The sequence below is a fragment of the Myotis nattereri genome (assembly GCF_964212035.1).
Source record: "Myotis nattereri genome assembly, chromosome: 12".
Classification (NCBI taxonomy): domain Eukaryota; kingdom Metazoa; phylum Chordata; class Mammalia; order Chiroptera; family Vespertilionidae; genus Myotis; species Myotis nattereri.
In genome coordinates, this window is record NC_138087.1 from 4,403,440 (window position 1) to 4,422,141 (window position 18,702).

General features: G+C 53.9%; 1 protein-coding gene across 3 annotated transcripts in view; it reads left to right on the top strand.

The window, feature by feature from the left end:
* The first annotated feature begins 13,173 nt into the window (after positions 1–13,173).
* The window catches only part of FGD3 (FYVE, RhoGEF and PH domain containing 3), a 43,179-nt gene continuing 37,650 nt past the window's right edge, over positions 13,174–18,702 (top strand). For all 3 annotated transcript variants that reach the window (XM_081103213.1, XM_081103215.1, XM_081103214.1), the window contains exons 1-2: positions 13,174–13,557; positions 16,960–17,444. In XM_081103213.1, the coding sequence (XP_080959339.1) occupies positions 17,007–17,444 (438 nt within the window). In that variant the 5' untranslated portion in view covers positions 13,174–13,557; positions 16,960–17,006. The remainder of the gene's footprint in view (positions 13,558–16,959; positions 17,445–18,702) is intronic.

The window sequence follows — 18,702 nt, forward strand, 5'->3', positions numbered from 1 at the left end:
GAGGTCCTCAATCTTTACATTGGTGTAAGGAGTTGTAGCCAAATTCTTAGCTCTCCTTTTTTAAACAAGATCCTGACACAATATGTTTCAATATGCTTTGAGAAGTCTAATACATACTTGTTTCTGGTGGCACTCCCAAATCATGTCTAATGTAGACTGGCAGAGCAGCACTAGGAAATCCTAAGTAGCTAACCATTTCTGCTAGATCCGTTATGTAGGAAACAGAAGGCTTAATTCTCTACTGCTAGACTCATACATTTTCTTCCAACAATAAATTTACTATAAATGAAAAGAAAACATTAAATTTTAAACCCATGGATATCTTTAAAAGGCTAAGAGCACACTAGAATGGGTTGTCTTTGTACTTACCAAGTCTAATGATTGAAAATGGTATTCTACATTCAATGATTAATTTAAAATTGTTCCAGGAATCTCTACTTTTGTCTGTTCCTTCTGTGGCTAATAAAGCAATCCCTGAATACAGGAGCCTAGAATTCTCTGCATACAGAAAATAAAAGCTCAGACATGCTGGTTCGGGTTATACTGGGCTCCTGAAAATGCATTTTTTAACAGCATGGCTTACAAAGGGAATTGCTGTTAATCCCAGAAAACACATTCATTTTCCCAAAGTAGCATTGTTTAAAACAAGAATCAGGAACTTAATGAAAAACAGAGAAAAGTGGTATAAAGGATGCTGCTTAAAGATCTGTCTTGAAGGACATATATTTACTTATATAGGGTACAACTAATGTGGATTCAAAATGTTTGAGTTAGAGATTGAATTTACAAAAGCTGGGGCATGAGGAAGAAAACATAATCAGGAAGCTACTTGAAAAGGTTAGCGGAACAAGTTTATGACATGTAACAGCAGAATGGGAAAGAAGACAGCATTTGAAGGGGTCGGTAGGATTCAGCCAGGATCACTTAGAATCCTCTCAGAAAACCACATGACAGGTATCCTCCAAATAAAAACAGCTCCCTCACTCAGCTCTGCTTCCATGGGCTTCTCAAGGCAATGGACTCTCTCACACCAAAGGGCACTTTGTCATCTTTCTTTTTCCCTCCTGTCATTTTCAGCAGTGGATCATGGACCTCAGCCCTGTACTAAGGTCTGCTTCAGAGTCACACAACTGTGGTGGAGCATGAGTAATGGTTAGAACTGTTCTCTCTTTGGTTCAAACACCAACTATTCCCTCCAATGTTACTAAGCAAACTTTTCTTCACCCCAAATCAACAACTTTTCTGCACAAATGTAATGTAGGGAGGATGACACTCATTTCCGTTACATATTTTAACACTTCCCCTCATTCTAAATCCTTAATTATGGATTTCAAGCATGAAAAGAAAGAACTTTGCATCCTGTATAGAAACTCTCTAAGACGTTGTTTTCAGGAGAGTGTTGTAAATGTCTCACCTTCTCCCAGAAAGGCCAGAGAAGTTGGGAGTCCAGCTGCTCGGCAAGGATTGCTCACCCTTTATAGGCTCAGGAACTTCCATGCAACATAAAGAAATTCATATTTTTATTGCCTCCTATTCTATTCTCTCAGCATGAAGAAGAATTTACATTTCTTAATTGGATTTCTTTCTCTCAGCACAAGAAATTATGACTATCTTACTAGACTCTATTATTTAGGCAGCCTCCAAGAAGCAGTTGTATAACTTATTTATAAGGCAGGATGTAGGGCAAAGTTTTTCAGTAAAGTCCTAAGATTACTTATGTTAGGACTAGAGGCCCGGTGCACAAAAATTTGTGCACTCAGGGGGGAGGGGTGTCCCTCAGCCCGGCCTGTGCCCTCTCGCAGTCTGGGACCCCTCGGGAGATAACGACCCGCTGGCTTAGGCCTGCTCCTGGGTGGCAGAGGGCAAGCCCAATCCCTAGGTGCAGCCCCTGGTCAGGCTCAGAGCAGGGCCGATTGGGGAGTTGGGGGGCCACCCCCTGTCATGCACAGAGCAGGGCGGATCAGGAGGTTGCAATGCCACCCTCAGTCACGCTCAGGGTAGGGTCGATTGGGGGGTTGGGGCACCACCCCCTGTCACACTCAAGGCAGGGTCAATGGGGAGGTTGCAGCGCCACCCCCTGTCATGCACAGAGCAGGGCCCATCAGGGGGGTTGGGGGGCTCCCCACGGTCATGCACAGAGCAGGGCTGATCAGGGGGTTGAGGAGCTCCCCCCTGTCACTCACAGAGTAGGGCCGATAGGGGAGTTGGAGCACCGCCCCCTGTCACACACAGAGCAAGACGGATCAGGGGGTTGGGGTGCCACACTCTGTCACACTCAGGGCAGGGCCGATGGGGAGGTTATGGCTCTACCCCGTCACACACAGAGCAGGGCCCATCCGGGGGGGGGGGGGGGGGGGGGGGATTGGGGCGCCGCACCCTGTCACACACAGAGCTGCAGGGCGATCAGGGGTTTGGGGAGCTCCCCCCTATCAGGCACAGAGCAGGGCTGATCAGGGGGTTGGGGCGCCTTCCCTTGTCACGAACAGAGCAGGGCAGATAGGGCGGTTGTGGCCCCGTGCCCTGTCACACACAGAGCCGCAGGGCGATCAGAGGGTTTGTGCGCTGCCCCCTGTCAAGCTGATCCCGGTACTGGGAGGCATTGCGGCTCCGCTGATGCCGGTGCTGGGAGGCGTATTACCCTTTAACTATATAGGATAGAGGCCTGGTGAATGGGTGGGGGCCGGCTGGTTTGCCCTGAAGGGTGTCCTGGATCAGGGTGGGGATCCCCACTGGCGTGTCTGGCCAGCCTGGATGAGGGGCTGATGGCTGTTTGCAGCTGGTCACACACCCTTCAGGGTGGGGGTCCCCACTGGGGTGCCTGGCCAGTCTGGGTGAGGGGCCGAGGGCTGTTTTCAGGTTGGCGGGTGACTGAAGCTCCCAACTGCTCCTTTTTTTTCTTTTTTTTTTATTCTGGGCCAGCTTTAGCTCTGAGGCTTGGCTGCTGAAAGCAGGTATCTGGTTTGTTTGGGTTCTATAATCGAAACACTGTTTCAACTCCAGCTCTGAGATCCCGGCTGGCTGAAAGCAAGTTTCTAGGGTTTTGTTTAGCTTCTATATTTGTAACAATGTTTCAAACTGCAAGCTCAGAGGCCGGCAGTGGCAGGCAGGGAACGTTGGAGTCCTCCGTCACTGAAGCAAGCAAGCCTCATGTTCGCTTCAAGCTGCCTGGCTGCCGGCCACCATCTTGGCTGGCAGTTAATTTGCATATCACCCTGATTAGCCTATGGGAAGGGTAGCGGATGTACGGCTAATTACCATGTTTCTCTTTTATTAGATAGGATGGTCTAAAATGCATTGTGTAAATGCAGTCCTAAGCTATATTCCAGAGCTACAGATTCTAAAGTTAGGATTCAGTTATCTGCATTTTAAAAGTTTTGTATGTCTTGGCCGTGTAGTTCAATGATTGAGTGTGGAACTATGAACCAGGAGGTCACTGTTCAATTTGCAGTCAGGGCACATGCTTGGGTTGTGGGCTTGATCTCCAGTAGGAGACATGCAGGAAGTGCCAATCAATGATTCTCTCTCATCATTGATGTTTCTGTCTCTCTCTTCCTCTCCCTTCTTCTCTAAAACCAATAAAAATATATATCTTTAAAAGTTCTATATGCTTTTTGTTTATGCTTAAGTTAGAGAATTACCAACTTAACAGAAATGATAGAAATGGGGAAACCATGTTTTGTTTTGTTTTCTGGGTTGATCAATATGAAATGGTGACTTGTACCCATGCTCCTTTAAGTTCTAAGGGTATGCTATTTAAAAGAGATGGACCTAGAATTCATGCAGTTATAATTCTGAACTATATAAGCCAATAAAAAAGCTAGGAGTGACTTCTAAGTCCATTTATCTACTAGTATATTACAGACACATCCAGTATCTTCTCTTTAACTCTCAACTCTGGAGGAACAATCTTATGCCTTCATAATATTTTCTAAAATGAATCCCTGCTCCATTTCAAAGTTCCAGTGAAGATGGGCATTGTTACTCAGGATCTGTCATATATCACAGTTATTGGGTTTAATAATAGGACTAAATCTTAGTTGCCTATTTTAACATTTAGTAGCACTTTTATCAACAATAGCACTTCTTTTGGTGGCTGCAAAGATGTAGTGGGACAAATCTAATCATAATTCTTGCTTTATGTGCTGTTAGATACCTGTAATTGTATGAAAGATATGGTTCCTGGAAGTATTAAATCACTAAGCTGGAAACTCCTAACTTTTTCCTATTAATAGTTGTCTCAGATACTACAGGGAACTGATATTGAGAAGAAAAAAAAGGAAGGTGAAGAAAGTGTGTCAGGTTTTTCTACATATTAGTCCATGTGTTAGATGTATACATCATCTCAATTAATTCTAGCCATGTAGTATGTATACTACCTCCATTTCTGAAGGAGGACACAGAGAGATTTGAAAAAATAATTTTTCACTGACCACATTTTTATATGTGACCAAAATACAATTTGAGCTCAGGTCTGGCTGACTTGCCCTATAGCAGGTGCTTTCTGCAGACAGAAAGAATGAAGAAAGGAGATTACAAGAAAAAGAGGGAAAGAAGCAGAGCATTATATACCAGAATGATAGAAAGAACTCGTATTTATCCAGACAAAATGAGAACACTAATTGGAAAGATCTATGCACCCCTATGTTCATTGCAGTATTATTTACATTAGCTAAGATATGGAAGCAACCTAAGTGCCCAGTGATAGGTGAGTGGATAAAGAAGATGTGGTATATATATATGCAAAAGTAGCTTTTCAAAACAGTTTATTCTCATATCATTATTATTTATAATTACTAGAGGCCTGGTGCATGAATTTGGGCATGGGTGGGGTCCCTTCACCTGGCCGGCAATCAAGGCCTATGGGTGGAGGCAGCTGGCATGGGGGACAGACCGTGGGAGGTTGGCTGGCCATAGGAGGTTGACTGTGGAAGTGCACTGACCACCAGGGGGCAGTTCCTGTATTGAGTGTCTGCCCCATGGTGGTCAGTGCATGTCATAGCGACTGGTCAACTGATTGTTCGGTCATAACGGTTGCTTAGGCTTTTATATATAGACTATGGCCCGGTGCACGAAATTTGTGCATGGGGCTGGGGGGTGTCCCTCAGCCCGGCCTGCACCCTCTCCAATCTGGAACACCGGCAGTCATACATCCCTCTCACAATCCAGGACCCCTGGCTCCTAACCACTCGCCTGCCTGCCTGCCTGATCACCTCTAACCACTCTGCCTGCCAGCCTGATCACCCCCAACTGTCCCCCCTGCCAGCCTGATTACCTCCAACTGCCCCCCCACCAGTCTGATTACCCCCAACTGGACCCCCCCCCCGCCGGCCTGTTCACTCCCAACTGGGCCCCCCTGCAGGCCTGATCGCCCCAAACTGCCCCCCTGCTGACCTGCTTGCCCCAACTGGCCCCCCTGCCAGCCTGCTCACCCCCAACTGCCCGCCCCTCCTGGCCTGATTGCCCCTAACTGCCTCTGCCTCAGCCCCACCACCATGGCTTTGTCCAGAAGGACATCTGGAAGGTCTCCCAGTCTAATTAGCATATTACACTTTTATTAGTATAGATAGATTGTATTATTTTTCATACAAACAACTGTAAACCTACTTTTGCCCTATCTTGTATAGTCAATGGAATATTATGCCACGATTAAAAAAAAAAGAAAAGAAATCTTAAGCCCTGACCAGGTGGCTCAGTTAGTTGGAGCATTATCACATACACCAAAAGGGGTTTTGAATCCAGGTCAGGGCACATACCTAGGTTTTGGGTTCAATCCCTGGTCCCAGCATATATGGGAGGCAACTGACTAATGTTTCTCTCTCGCTCGCTCAAAAACAAAAAAAAAATCAATAAACACATGCTGGGGTGAAGATAAGAAAAAAGAAATCTTGCCATTTGCAACAACATGGATGAATCTGAGCAGCGGTTCTCAACCTGTGGGTCGCGACCCCTTTGGCGGTTGAACGACCCTTTCACAGGGGTCACCTAAGACCATCCTGCATATCAGATACTTACATTACGATTCATAACAGTAGCAACATTACAGTTATGAAGTAGCAATGAAAATAATTTTATGGTTGGGACACAACATGAGGAACTATATTTAAAGGGCCAGAAGGTTGAGAACCACTGAATTCTAGAGGGTATTATACTAAATGAAATAAGTCAGGCAGAGAAAGACAAATTCTGCATGGTTTTACTTATGTAGAATCTAAAAACAAAACAAAAACAGAATCATAGAAACAGAGACCAAGGGATGGTTACCAAAAGAGAGGGGTTGGGGAATTGGTGAAAAGTTTATATAGTGACTAGAGGCCCAGTGCACAAAATTCATGCACGGAGGGGAGGGCTGTCCCTCAGCCCAGCCTGCACCCTCTCCAATCTGGGACCCACTGGGATCGGGCCTAAACGGGCAGCTGGACATCCCTCTCACAATCCAGGACTGCTGGCTCCCAACCACTTGCCTAGCTTCCTTCCAGATTGCCCCTAACCCCTCCCCTGCCAGCCTGATCAATGCCTAACTACTCCCCTGCCGGCCCAATTGCCCCTAACTGCCCTCGCCTGCCAGCCCGGTCACCCCTAACTGCCCTCGCCCGCCAGCCCGGTCGCCCCTAACTGCCCTCCCCTGCTGGCCTGATTTCCCCTAACTGCCCTCCCTTGCCGGCCATCTTGTGTCCACATGGGGGCAGCCACCTTGTGTGTTGGAGTGATGGTTAATTTGCATATTACTCCTTTATTAGATAGGATGGCTGATTGCTGAAATTAGTGGGGTGATCTTGCAAGGCATAGAGATGTTGGATCACTATGTTGTACCACTGAAACTAATATAACCAATATAAAATTGTATGCCAACTACACTTAAACAATTTTTAAAAAATTTTAAGAAAGAGGAGAGAATGACTCCAAAGAAATTTTCATGGTCAGCTGTTCTGAAATTGAGAAGTTTCTAAAAGAAATTGTTGTAGTGTGCCAAAATTCAGAGAATAGGGGGTACAGTACATATTCCAGATGAAGGCAAAATATGCTGTAATGGTGTCCATAAGAATCGGCTTAAGAAAGAGTGTACCTTTGCCCTGGCTGGGTGTCTCAGTTGGTTGGAGTATCATCCTGTACACCAAATGTTGAGTGCTCCATTCTGGGTCAGGACACATACCTAGGTTTCAGGTTAAGTCCCTGGTCAATCCCTGGTCATGGCACATGGGGGAGGCAAACGATTGATGCTTGATGCTTCTCTCTCTCTTCCCCCTCCCTCTCTCTTTCTCTCTCTCCTCCTCCCTCCCCTCCCACTCTTCCTTCCTTTTTAAAATTCAATGAAAACATATCCTCAGGTGAGGATTAAAAAAGAGAGAGAGAGTACAGCTCTGGCATTAAATTCTGGCATAAACCCCACACAGTTACAGAGACTTATCAGAATGCCTTTATTCATTAGTCCAACACAGAGAAAACAAAATATCCACTAGCCAACCATTTTTGCAAACAGAGCTTAAGTGTTTTTCAACAAAGTTCTTTTTCTATGCATAATGTCAACTAGAGACATTTTGGCTCCTATCACAACATTGTCACAAAATGCTTTCAGTTAAACATTTTTTCTTTCTCTTGGCTAAAAATAGTTTCAGTTCCTAAAAGGTAGAATTTCCTTTAAAATATGTCTCCAAATTGTTGGAATATTTATACATAGAAATTTTTAAATGTCAATGATTCTGAAGCCAGAAATCAGAGCCCATGAGATTTTTCTGTGTTCTTAAGAAAGACTCAAGTCCATGTGAATGCCTCATATTTCAATAAAGTTATAGTTCCTTCAATTTCCCTTTAGGCTTTAGTGGATGGGATAGAATAATTGTAACTAAGAAGAAAAAAATCAGTGAGCTTGATTCACTGGTAGCTGAATAAGTCTTAGCCAGAAAGTTATTTTTCTAAACTTTGATTAAACATTCTATAAAATACCAAATAATTATACCTATACTAATAAAAGGATAATATGCTAATTAGACCAGACATCTTCTGAACGACCTTCTGGACATCCTCCTAACAAAGCCGGGCCCGGGTGAAGTTGCTCTGCCCCCATTCCTGGTCCCGGGCACCTGCAGCTGCAGCTCGGGGAAAACTGCCCTGCCCCCGGTCCCAGTCCAGGTCCCAGACCTGGGCTCCTGTGGCTGTGGCCCAGGCAAAGTTGCCCCACCCATGGTCCTGGTCCCGGATCCCAGGCACCTGAGGCTGTGGCTGCAGCTGGGCAAAGCCGCCCCACTCCCCATCCAGGTCCCAATCCTGATCCCAGTCCTGGTCCCGGTCCCTGGCACCTGTGACTGTGGCCTGGGTGAAGCCACCCCAGTCCGGATTGTGAGAAGCATGTCCAACTGCCGGTTTAGGCCCAATCCCTGTGGGGTCCTGGACTGGAGACATCCCCCGAGAGGTCCCGGATTGGAGAGGGTACAGGCCAGGTTGAGAGACCTCCCCGCCCCCCCCCCCTCACAAATTTCATGCACTGGGCCTTTAGTATATATATAAAAGCCTGAGTGACCGTCCAACAATCTGATCATTCAACCTTTTGACTGTTCAGCCGGTAGCTATGATGCACACTGACCACCAGGGGACAAATGCTCAATGCACAGGCATGGAAATATGGAACAGACTGATGAATCTCACAGGGAAGCGGGGAGGGGAAGGGCGGGAAGAGATTAACCAAAGGTCTTATATACATACTAGAGGCCAGGTGCATGGATTCATGCACGGGTGAGGTCCCTCAGCCTGGACTGCGGGGAACGGGCAGAAACTGGCAGTCTGACATCCCCCAAGGGGTCCCAGATTGCAAGAGGGCGTGGGCCAGGCCAAGGGACCCCACACCTGGCCTCTTGTGTTCTTATAAAGACCAGATACTTCTTCCTAAGAAGCTCATGGTATCTATGAGAAAAGTTTCTATATTGACAATTATCAAAAGACAATGAAATGGTGATCACAAATCACTCTTCTGGGTAATCCAAAATGAGTGTATCTACTGTTATATGACTAGTGGTCAGGGCCAAGATCAGGATGTCAAGAAGAGCCACTGTTTGGGGTCAAAGTGATTATAGAACTGACTGTTCAGGAGCTAATTTACAGGCAAAAATGTCTTTTTACTGCAGTGGGCTATTTCTGAGTTCTCTGTATTCCTAAAGTTCCTCTTGGTCACATTATTGGCTACATGAGAGAAGCAAAAAGGGGAAAAATTAGGTTAGGGGAACAAGGACCTATCACCTCATACTCCAAAAGCATGAGTGCTCACTCATATAGTTATATATTGGGCTCCTATATGATTCCTTTTCTTAAAAATATAATTTTATTGATTGCAGAGGGGATGGGAGAGGGAGAGAGAGAGAGATAGAAACATCAATGATGAGAGGGAATCATTGATCAGCTGCCTCACTGGGGATCAAACCCACAACTTGGGCAAGTGCCCTGACTGGGAATCGAACTGATGACCTCCTGGTTCATAGGTCTATGCCTAACCACTGAGCCAGGCCAGCCAGGCCCATATGATTCTTTTAAAAAGGGCTTCCACTAGCCGGAAGAGTGAGGGTGAGTATATAGGATCAATGTTAAAACTTTGGCTCTGCAACACAGCTCCCATTCAGCTTGTCATCCCCAGATTTGGCCTCCCCACCTCACTGCAATCAGATAATGGACCTGCTTTCACATCTCAAATGACTCAACAGGTCTCCTCCACTCTGAATATGCAGTGGAACTTACATGCCCCTACCGGCCCGAATCTTCAGGCAAGGTAGAAAAGACAAATTCCTTAATTCAGTCTCACCTAACTAAATTAACTCACAAAACTAAAGAACCTTAAACTACTCTCCTACCTCTAGCCCTTATGCACATCAAGGCAACCCCCCCCCCACACACACACACACACACACACATCATGCACCCTCCTTTCTTAGTCCCTTCGAACTCATGTATGGAAGACCCTCCTATTAGGAAACTTCCCTTCCACAGGGACCCCTCTAAGGGCTATGTCCCCATTTTAAACCTCATCATACAATTACTGAAGGACATGCTGGTCGGGCCTTCCTTCGGAGACCCTGACAGAGGGACTCGCACCCCGAGGGAAAGTAGGCTGTGCTCGCTGCCGAGCGTCTGCACAGCCGGACATCTGCTCTCCAGAGCATATTAAAAGTCTCATTCTCACCACACGTTTGCTTCTGAGTCTGTTATTTGAATTCAGACAGGTGAGCATTTCTCACAGTCATAGAGCATTCCATGAACTTGAACCTGAGTTCAGCTGAGGCGTCCCTGTGTCTGTTTCTCTGTTTTTAGCTGATGGTGCAGAGAAATTATAGTTTCTACCTCGAGAGGAGCCCAAAGCTGACAGAGTGGCCCGGCGGGGGGCGGGGGGGGGGGGGGCGGGGGGCCTGGTAGAGCAGGGCTGGAAGGGCATTGGTGTCCAAGGGATGGGCATCTAAAATGGGGTGCGGGTGACACTGTACCTGGTTGGGTGTGGCTGCCACAAGCTGGCTATTTGGCTCAGATAGTCTGGCTAATCCTGGTCACTGGGTGAAATTAGGGTTGCTTAGTACAATATAGGGTGCCCAGTTAGATCAGAATTTCAGATACACATTCAATAATTTTGTTAACCTAAGAATGCCCCAAATGTTGCCCTGGCCAGGGGGCTCAGTGGTTGGGCATCATCCCATGCACCGAAAGGTCACATTTCATTCCCGGTCAGGGCACATGCCTGGGTTTTGGGCTTGATCCCCCGGAGGGGACGTGCAGGAGGCAGCCAATAGACATTTCTCTCTATCATTGACGTTTCTCTCTCTCTCCCTCTCCCACGTCCTCCCCTGTGAGGCTGAGCTGGGCAGGAGCCTCCCCTTGGGATGTGGGCTCCCCTGGCTCAGCCTTCTCCTGCCCAGGGTTTCTTGCCTGTCCGGGCCCGCCCCTCGGGTCAGTGCTAAGTGGAGCGACTGGCGCCCCCGGTTGAAGGGCCGCTGTGCACCTGCTTTTCCGGTTCTGGCCCCACACAGGCGCTGAGGCCTGCGGGAGGGGGCTGGCCAGACACGGCCGCCTGCCGCCCGCGGGAGGTCCCTCTCCAGGGGAGCTGCCGCCCCACAGCAGGCTGGGGAGGAGGAAGCAGCCCCGCAGCTGGCGCTGAGCAGGCGGGGGCAGAACAGGGGGGAGACCTTATCGAGAGCAAACAGCACAAGTGGACCTTCACCATTGTCACCAGGAAACCCTTCAGGGATGAGGACCCGGTTTGGACCAGTGAGTCAGCGATGAAGTAATTGGACAGAGAAGTAGGAATGTGTGCCAGTAATTCCCTGTGGACACTTCTCCACTGTGGGCTGATGCTCCCCCATCCTTAGATCACCCCTTGCTCCTTTTTTTTCTGATAACCATGTTATATCACCTACCACTGCATAACAAATTATCCAAGATTTAGTAAACACTTATCAACTCAGTTAGTTTGGGCAGGTCAGGAATTTGGGTGCAGAGTGGCTCTAACTCGAGGTCTCCCTTAGGCTGGGGTCCAATGTTGGCCCGGGGCTGAGAGCTCATCTGAAGGTTTGACTGAGGCCAGGGATCCACTTCCACATGATTCACTCCCTCATGGCCAGCAGGTGCAGGCTGGGGGCCTCCTCACACGGGGCTCTCCTCACAACAAGGCAGCTGGCTCCCTAGAACGAGTGACTCAGGAGAGAAAGGTTGAAGCTGCAATGTGGTGCCTGGCCTGGTCTCGGAGGTCACCACTCATTTCTGCAGTGTCCTACTGGCTCCATCACAGGTCAGCCCTATTCGAGGTGGGCATGGCTTCACTGGTTCGGGTCACCAGGAAGTACCTGCCACGAGCACGCTCTTCTTGGAAAGCGTCGCCTCCCTGGTGGAGACACCCCACAGGCTGAGAGGACTTTCAAGCCCAGTCTACTTTCCAGCCACACCCCTCATTTAACTCCACCTTCTGTAGTCACCTGCCAAGACCCCTCACCTTCCAGGTCATTACACCAGGCCTGCTTTCGTGATGCCAACACTCCCACTGCCTTCTTAGGCCATTTTAAAAAGTATTTTACTGTTTAAAATTGTTACTGATTTTAAAGGGAGAGCGAGAGAAATGTCAACTTGTTCCGCTTACTTATGCCTTCATTGGTTGATTCTAGGGCAGGGGAGGGCAAACTTTTTGACTCGAGGGCCACAATGGGTTCTTAAACTGGACCGGAGGGCCCGAACAAAAGCATGGATGGAGTGTTTGTGTGAACTAATATAAATTCAAAGTAAACATCATTACATAAAAGGGTACGGTCTTTTTTTTTTTTTTTTTTTTTTTTTTTTAGTTTCATTCATTTCAAAAGGACCGGATCCGGCCCGCGGGCCGTAGTTTGCCCACAGCTGTTCTAGGATGTGTCCTGACCAGGGATGGAACCCACAACCTTGGCCTATCAGGATGACGCTTTAACCAACTGTGCTGCCCGGCCGGGGCCTCCGGGCCGTTTCTGGTCAGTAGGTCCTGCGGCCAGCCTCCGGCGCAGCAGTGTCCGCGCGGCCCTTGGGGGATGGCTGCCGTGCTGTGCTCCCACAGGCCGGCCGCCGCCTTCTCTCCGTTTCACAGAGCGACCGGGCCAGGAGGCTCAGTGCTGTGCGTGTCGGGAGCTCTGGAAGGTGGGCTCAGGGGCCTCTGAGACGTGGCCACAGTCCGCTGCTGCCCGCTGTGGGTGGTCTGAGTCCTCAGCGATGGTGGCGGCCAGCGGGCCAGGAGACGTGTCCGCACCCTGTCCTGCGGATTCCTGGGTGAAGTCCCCCCGAGAGCTGGCTCCGGGTGGGTGGTGGGGCTCACTGACCGGCTAGGAGGGCACCGCGACCTGTTTGCGGAACCCTTCAGGCCTTGGGATGGAGGGAAGTCTGTCTGGAGGGGAGTGGGCCGCATCTCCCAGCACACAGCCTCGGCACCATTGGTCAACATTTGGAGGAACCGAGGGAGGGAGCAGCCCCGCCCAGCTGCTGTGAGCCTCTCTCAGGATGTGGGGGCACTGGGGCCCCAGGGAGCCCGAAGCGGACTTCAGCTGTCACTCAGTTCCCTGTGTGCGGCGCTGGGGGGGGGGGGAGGGGGGGGCTCCACGTGACCCGTGTGACAGTGAGGAAGCCGGAGCGCAGGAAATGACTGTTTGTGAAAGGCCTGTAAGGCTGGGTGACGAAACCACCGTCTGAGCTGGGTAGGGGCTTGTGGCCTAAGCCTCGCAGGACCCGGGTGGTTATGTGCGCGTACTGGCTCCCAGTGGGCGCTGGGAGGCAAGTCTGGCTGGAGGGCTGGCGTCACCCCTAGAAATAAGCATTTTCAGGGGCCTCTCGAGTTCCCACCCCTCTGTGCGTGGTCCCCGTTCCTGCCCGGGAGGGCCCTGTGCCCGGCCCTCGCGCCCGCGGCCGGCGCCCTGTGGGCCGCGCTGAGTGCCCCGGGGCCGGTCTGCTAGGAAATGAAGCCCTCGGCCGGCGGGCGGGCCTGGGTGTGACCGCGGAAACGCACCCCTTGTCGCCGTGACGGCACCGGAACCACAGGAGGAAGTGCTCTGCCCGAGGCCGGAGCAGCCGCCGAGGCAGGTGAGTGGTGGGGGCTCCGTCCGGCGAGGGCGCTTCTGGGCCGGGAGCATCCGGAGCAGGACGGGGGCGCCTCGCGGCGGGCGCGGCCCCTGGTGAAGGTGTCCCTAGTGGAAGCTTTGTCTGGCCAGGTTGGGGCTGACCTCCTCCTCCCAGGCCACACTGCTCCCTGAGAAACGTCCCGTCTCACACACTGACCAGCTCCCAGCTCGCCCGGCATCGGGGCGCTGCCAGGGAGGCACGGTGGAGTCTGGCTGTGTCCGTGCCCCCAGGCCACTGCGCCTGAGTGGACAGTCGGGTCACTGTGCAGAGGCAAGCGTGCGGGTCCCTGGGGGACGCCGAGAGCGGGGACAGCGCTGGGTCGTCGGTGTCTCCGTCTCCAGGAAAGATGATCTGAGCCCAGGAGTGGCCGACCCCACTCCAGCCGGGCTTCCAGGCCTGAGCCAGAAAGGGGGGGCGGGGGAGGGATGGTCCCACACACAGTTCTGGGGCTGGGCCCTCCACACCCTTGGCCCGGAGCCTGCAGCTTTGTCTGGGTGGTGCCTCGGGAAGAGGGTGCGCCGCAGGCCTCCCAGGGCCCACGGTGTGCGGACATGGGGACGTGGAGCAGGCAGCAGGCCGGGTGAGCAGCTGGCTCTGGGGTGGGGGAGCCAGGGCAAGGCCAGCGCTCAGACTCTGCAGTTCTTGCCCGAGAGAAGGCGCGCACACAGCACCCCACTACCTGCTCCTGACCCCCAACTCCAAGCCTCCCGAGTCTGACAGCTAGCGGGGCTGGGTGGGGCGGGCGCAGAGGAAGTGGTTGTCCCCGGCTGGGGAGTCGCAGGGACCCAAGGCCCTGGTTCCGCTCAGAGGGAGGGGTCGGGGCGGGGGGCGGGGCTGACAGGCCTCTGACCACAACCAGCCCCTCCTCAGGCAGCAGCTCCTCAAGCTGCCCAGGCTGCACCTGCACCCGCACCTGCACCCACACCCAGAGGCCTGGGTCGCGGGTCCTTCCAGCACGGAGCGGAGAGGCGGAGCTCCGTGAGTCCGCAGGGCCAGGCCGGCCTGGCTGTCCTGCGCCCACTGTGAGCCCAGGTCCCCGCATCCCCACTGCAGAATTGTGATCACCGGGCGGGAGCAGCTACCTCCTGCAGCCTCTCCACCTGCACCAGGTGGGCTCTGGCGGCCACCACATGGCATTTGAAGAAACAGAGGGTCCGACATAAAGGGGATGAGCTTGGGGCAGCCCTGACCGCAGGGCAAATGTGAGACACAGACCTGCCTCTGCTGGTCTGAATGAAATGTCACTCAGCTCACATCCTGTCTGCCTGGGACGCCGTTCCCTCTGCCTGGGACGCGGTTCCCTCTGCCTGGAACGCCGTCCCCTCTGCCTGGGATGCCGTCCCCTCTGCCTGGGACGCGGTTCCCTCTGTCTGGGACGCCGTCCCCTCTGCCTGGGACGCGGTTCCCTCTGCCTGGGACGCGGTTCCCTCTGCCTGGGACGCCGTCCCCTCTGTCTGGGACAAGGTCCCTAGGGCGCTGTGTATGCATGCACACATGTGTGCTGTGGAGGGGTGTGTGTATGTGGGAGCTCATGTCCACATGTGAGTGCCCTTCCCTTCCCAAGCCCACTGCCCCCTGAGCTGTGTGGAGGGAAGCGGGGCAGCCTGGCCTGCCCTGGTGCTCACTTTGACCTGGGGAACGCTGCAGCTGGGAAGTCCACCCTTAGTTGAGTGAGGCCATGGCTGCATCCCTCAGCTTCCTGATCTGATCCGGTGGTCTCGGCTGTTCCCCACCAGGACCTATCCCTGGCCTGCTCCGCCCGCACCAGGGCTCCCCTGTCTGGCCCAGCATCATGGCTGCCCTGGCATTAAAGTCCTGGAAGATGAGATGATCATGGTTCCAGGCTCCACTGGAAAGGTGCATGCCTGTCCTTGGGAAGGGATGTCCACACGTCTGTCCTTGGGAAGGGACATCCACATGCCTGTCCTTGGGACGGGGACGTCCGCATGCCTGTCCTTGGGAAGGGATGTCCACACGTCTGTCCTTGGGGAGGGATGTCCACACGCCTGTCCTTGGGAAGGGATGTCCACACGCCTGTCCTTGGGAAGGGACGTCCACACGCCTGTCCTTGGGACAGGGACGTCCGCACGCCTGTCCTTGGGAAGGGACGTCCGCACTCCTGTCCTTGGGAAGGGACGTCCGCACGCCTGTCCTTGGGAAGGGACGTCCGCACGCCTGTCCTTGGGAAGGCACGTCCGCACGCCTGTCCTTGGGAAGGGACGTCCGCACGCCTGTCCTTGGGAAGGGTCGTCCGCACGCCTGTCCTTGGGAAGGCACGTCCGCACGCCTGTCCTTGGGAAGGGACGTCCGCACGCCTGTCCTTGGGAAGGGACGTCCGCACGCCTGTCCTTGGGAAGGGACGTCCACACGCCTGTCCTTGGGAAGGGACGTTGCACACCTGTCCTTGGGAATGGACGTCCACATGCCTGTCCTTGGGAAGGGACGTCCGCACGCCTGTCCTTGGGAAGGGTTGTCCACATGCCTGTCCTTGGGTAGGGATGTTGCATGCCTCACCTCGTGCTCTGGACATCAGCGCCCTCTGTAACATGAGCGCTGACACTAAGGATGCCAGCTGCTGGCCAGGCCCCCACATCCAGAGGCATCCTCTGCTCTGAGGTATAACTGACACATCATTCATGGTCCAGTGGACACTCAGTGTTTTGACTACATGTACACCATGAAGCCGTCCACCCAGCCCCGCCCGCGAAGGCTCTGCTGCAGCCCGCCCCCTACCCGCAGTCCCCACTCCAGGTAGCCCCGCTGCCAGACACCGCACTCAGCAGGCTTTTCCTCCCTGTGAGGGGCAGAGTGTGAGCGCAGGGTGTGTCTGAGGGGCAGTGAGGTGCTCAGGTGCCCCGCCTGCACCCTGGGTGAGCTCTGCACACTCCAGGGGACCCGGCCGCTCGGGCAGGCGCCGCCTGTGGCCAGGGACCAGCTCAGTTCTGGCCTGAGAGTGTCCAGATGGCCCCAGGCGCTGCCCACACCAGGGGACACTGCTTCAGCGCTCAGGGCTGGGAAGGCAGCCTGCCCGCCCTCCCTGCAGGCCCTCTCCACTGACGGGTGCTCCCACGGCCTCACTGTTGTTCTGCGCGTATATTTTGAATTCTTTGGGCGGCAGGTAGCTTCTACTGTAGGATGTCCTCCTCCCAGCACCTCCCTTTCTTCCTCACTCTCTTCCTCCTCTCTGCCTTTCTTCCGCGTTTATGTCGAAGAGATTTAGTTTCCATTGGCCATTGCCCCAAAGCCCCAGGCAGGGAGCGGAGGCCACGGAGGCTGACCCCGGGGAGGCATCCTGGGTGCTGCATCGGGCCCCAGGGGCGGGCCCAGGCCCAGCGGCACTGACCTCGCTCCTTTCTCCTACAGGAAGCCCCCGCCCCCCAGCCCCTCCGTCAGAGAGCTCAGCCCTGAGGATGGAGGCAGGAGGAGGGGTCTCCACAGCCCCGGCCCCCCGCGCCGCCCCCGAGGGGCCAGAAGATGGGCCTGGCGGCTGCTCCCCAGAGCTGCCCAGCACAGACCCAGGGAAACTGCAGGCGCTGCCCATAGGGCCCGGAGCCCCCCGTGCGGCCCCTGCCCCGAGGAGCCCTGGCGGCCAGGCTGCTGTGAGCCCCGCCAAGATCCCTAACCGGGACAGCGGGATCGACAGCCCGACCCGCAGCGCGCCCACTGGGCCCTTCTCCTGCCAGGAGGGCAGCGAGGCGGGGGGCCCCACCCTCCTGGCACTGCACCCCGAGGCGGCCCCAGGCAGCAACACCACCCGGAAGGAGGCCAACAGCGACATGGGCCAGGACAGCGGCCAGGAGCCAGCGCCCGAGAACAGCCCCCCGGGGGCCTGTGCAGACCTGGCCAAGGTGGGTTGCCCTCCTGCCCAGGACGGGGCTCCTCCAGGGGGTCTGTCTGAGGTGGCAGTGGCCTCACTCCCGCTTGGTGCCAGTAATTGTGTGCCTGCTCAGACACCACGCTCGCAGAGGCCCCTGGACGAGTTGGAGGGGGGGGGGGGGGGGACACACCCAGTCGGCCCTGGTCTGGAGCCTGGCTGCCTGTCTCAGCAGGAGCCGTGCCACCGCCAGCGCCCTGGGCTTGCTGTCCACCTTGAAGGGCTGCGAGGAAGGCACACACACGGGTCATCGGATGGGGTGGGGCGGGAAGGGAGCCGGTGGGGCGGGTGGAGCACCGAGCAGCAGCCTGGGGAGCTGCTGTGTCCACGGCAGGGAGCCCAGGGCTGGCCTCACAGAAAGCCCTTCTGCGTCCCGTTAGCATCCCGGGCTCTGACGCATAAGGACAGAAACAGAGCAGACACCCTGCGAGGGAGGCCCTGTGCTGGAAGGGCCAGCGCTGCTCCCTAGAGAAGCGGGGTGTCTGACGGGTGAGGCCGGGCCCCTGGCTGTGTGCTGGCTGCTGTGGCAGCACCAGGAGACGGGCCTGGGGCCAAGGGCAGCTGCCAGCCTCACCGCCCAGAACAAGCCTCTGGGGGCTGCTGCCCCGGCTGTAATCCAGGTCTCATTATCCTTTGAGTGTGATGAGGCCACAGGTCAGGAGATGACAGCCACTGAGAAACAGTATGACTCCCAGTTCCCAGGACAGCGCCACCCAGAGGCCCCAGGGGAAGCTGCAGGGCCGCTGGGGGAGGCAGGGGGGTGGGGGAGGGCAAGAGGCTTTCCTGTAACTTCTGAGGGAAGGACCAGGTGAGGCAATGAGCACATTTAGGACTGGCCAGGTGGTCATCCCAGCGGGCTGAGGCACAGCTGTCCCTGATGTCTGGTACAGCCCAGGGTGATTAGAGCGGGGGTGGGGGAGGGCAGGGGGGATGGGGAGAGGCAGGGACCAGCAAACAGGGTGAGCAAGGCCCCAAAATGCCAAAACATCGTAAAATAAAAATAAATAAATGCTGTGTTTACTGTGGGCCCCACCACCTGGGCCTCTCCAGGGAAGCTGACTGCCTGTCCCAGCTCCTGGGCAAGTGCAGGCCTCAGGGTGGCGCTCTGCCCACCCAGCCTCCGGTGCTCCCGGGGCAGGCTCTGTGTCTGCGACATGAAAGTGGCATGTCACATGGCCACGCGGGGAACGGTCCACGTTCTTCATCATGGGATTCTGATTTGTCGCACGTCG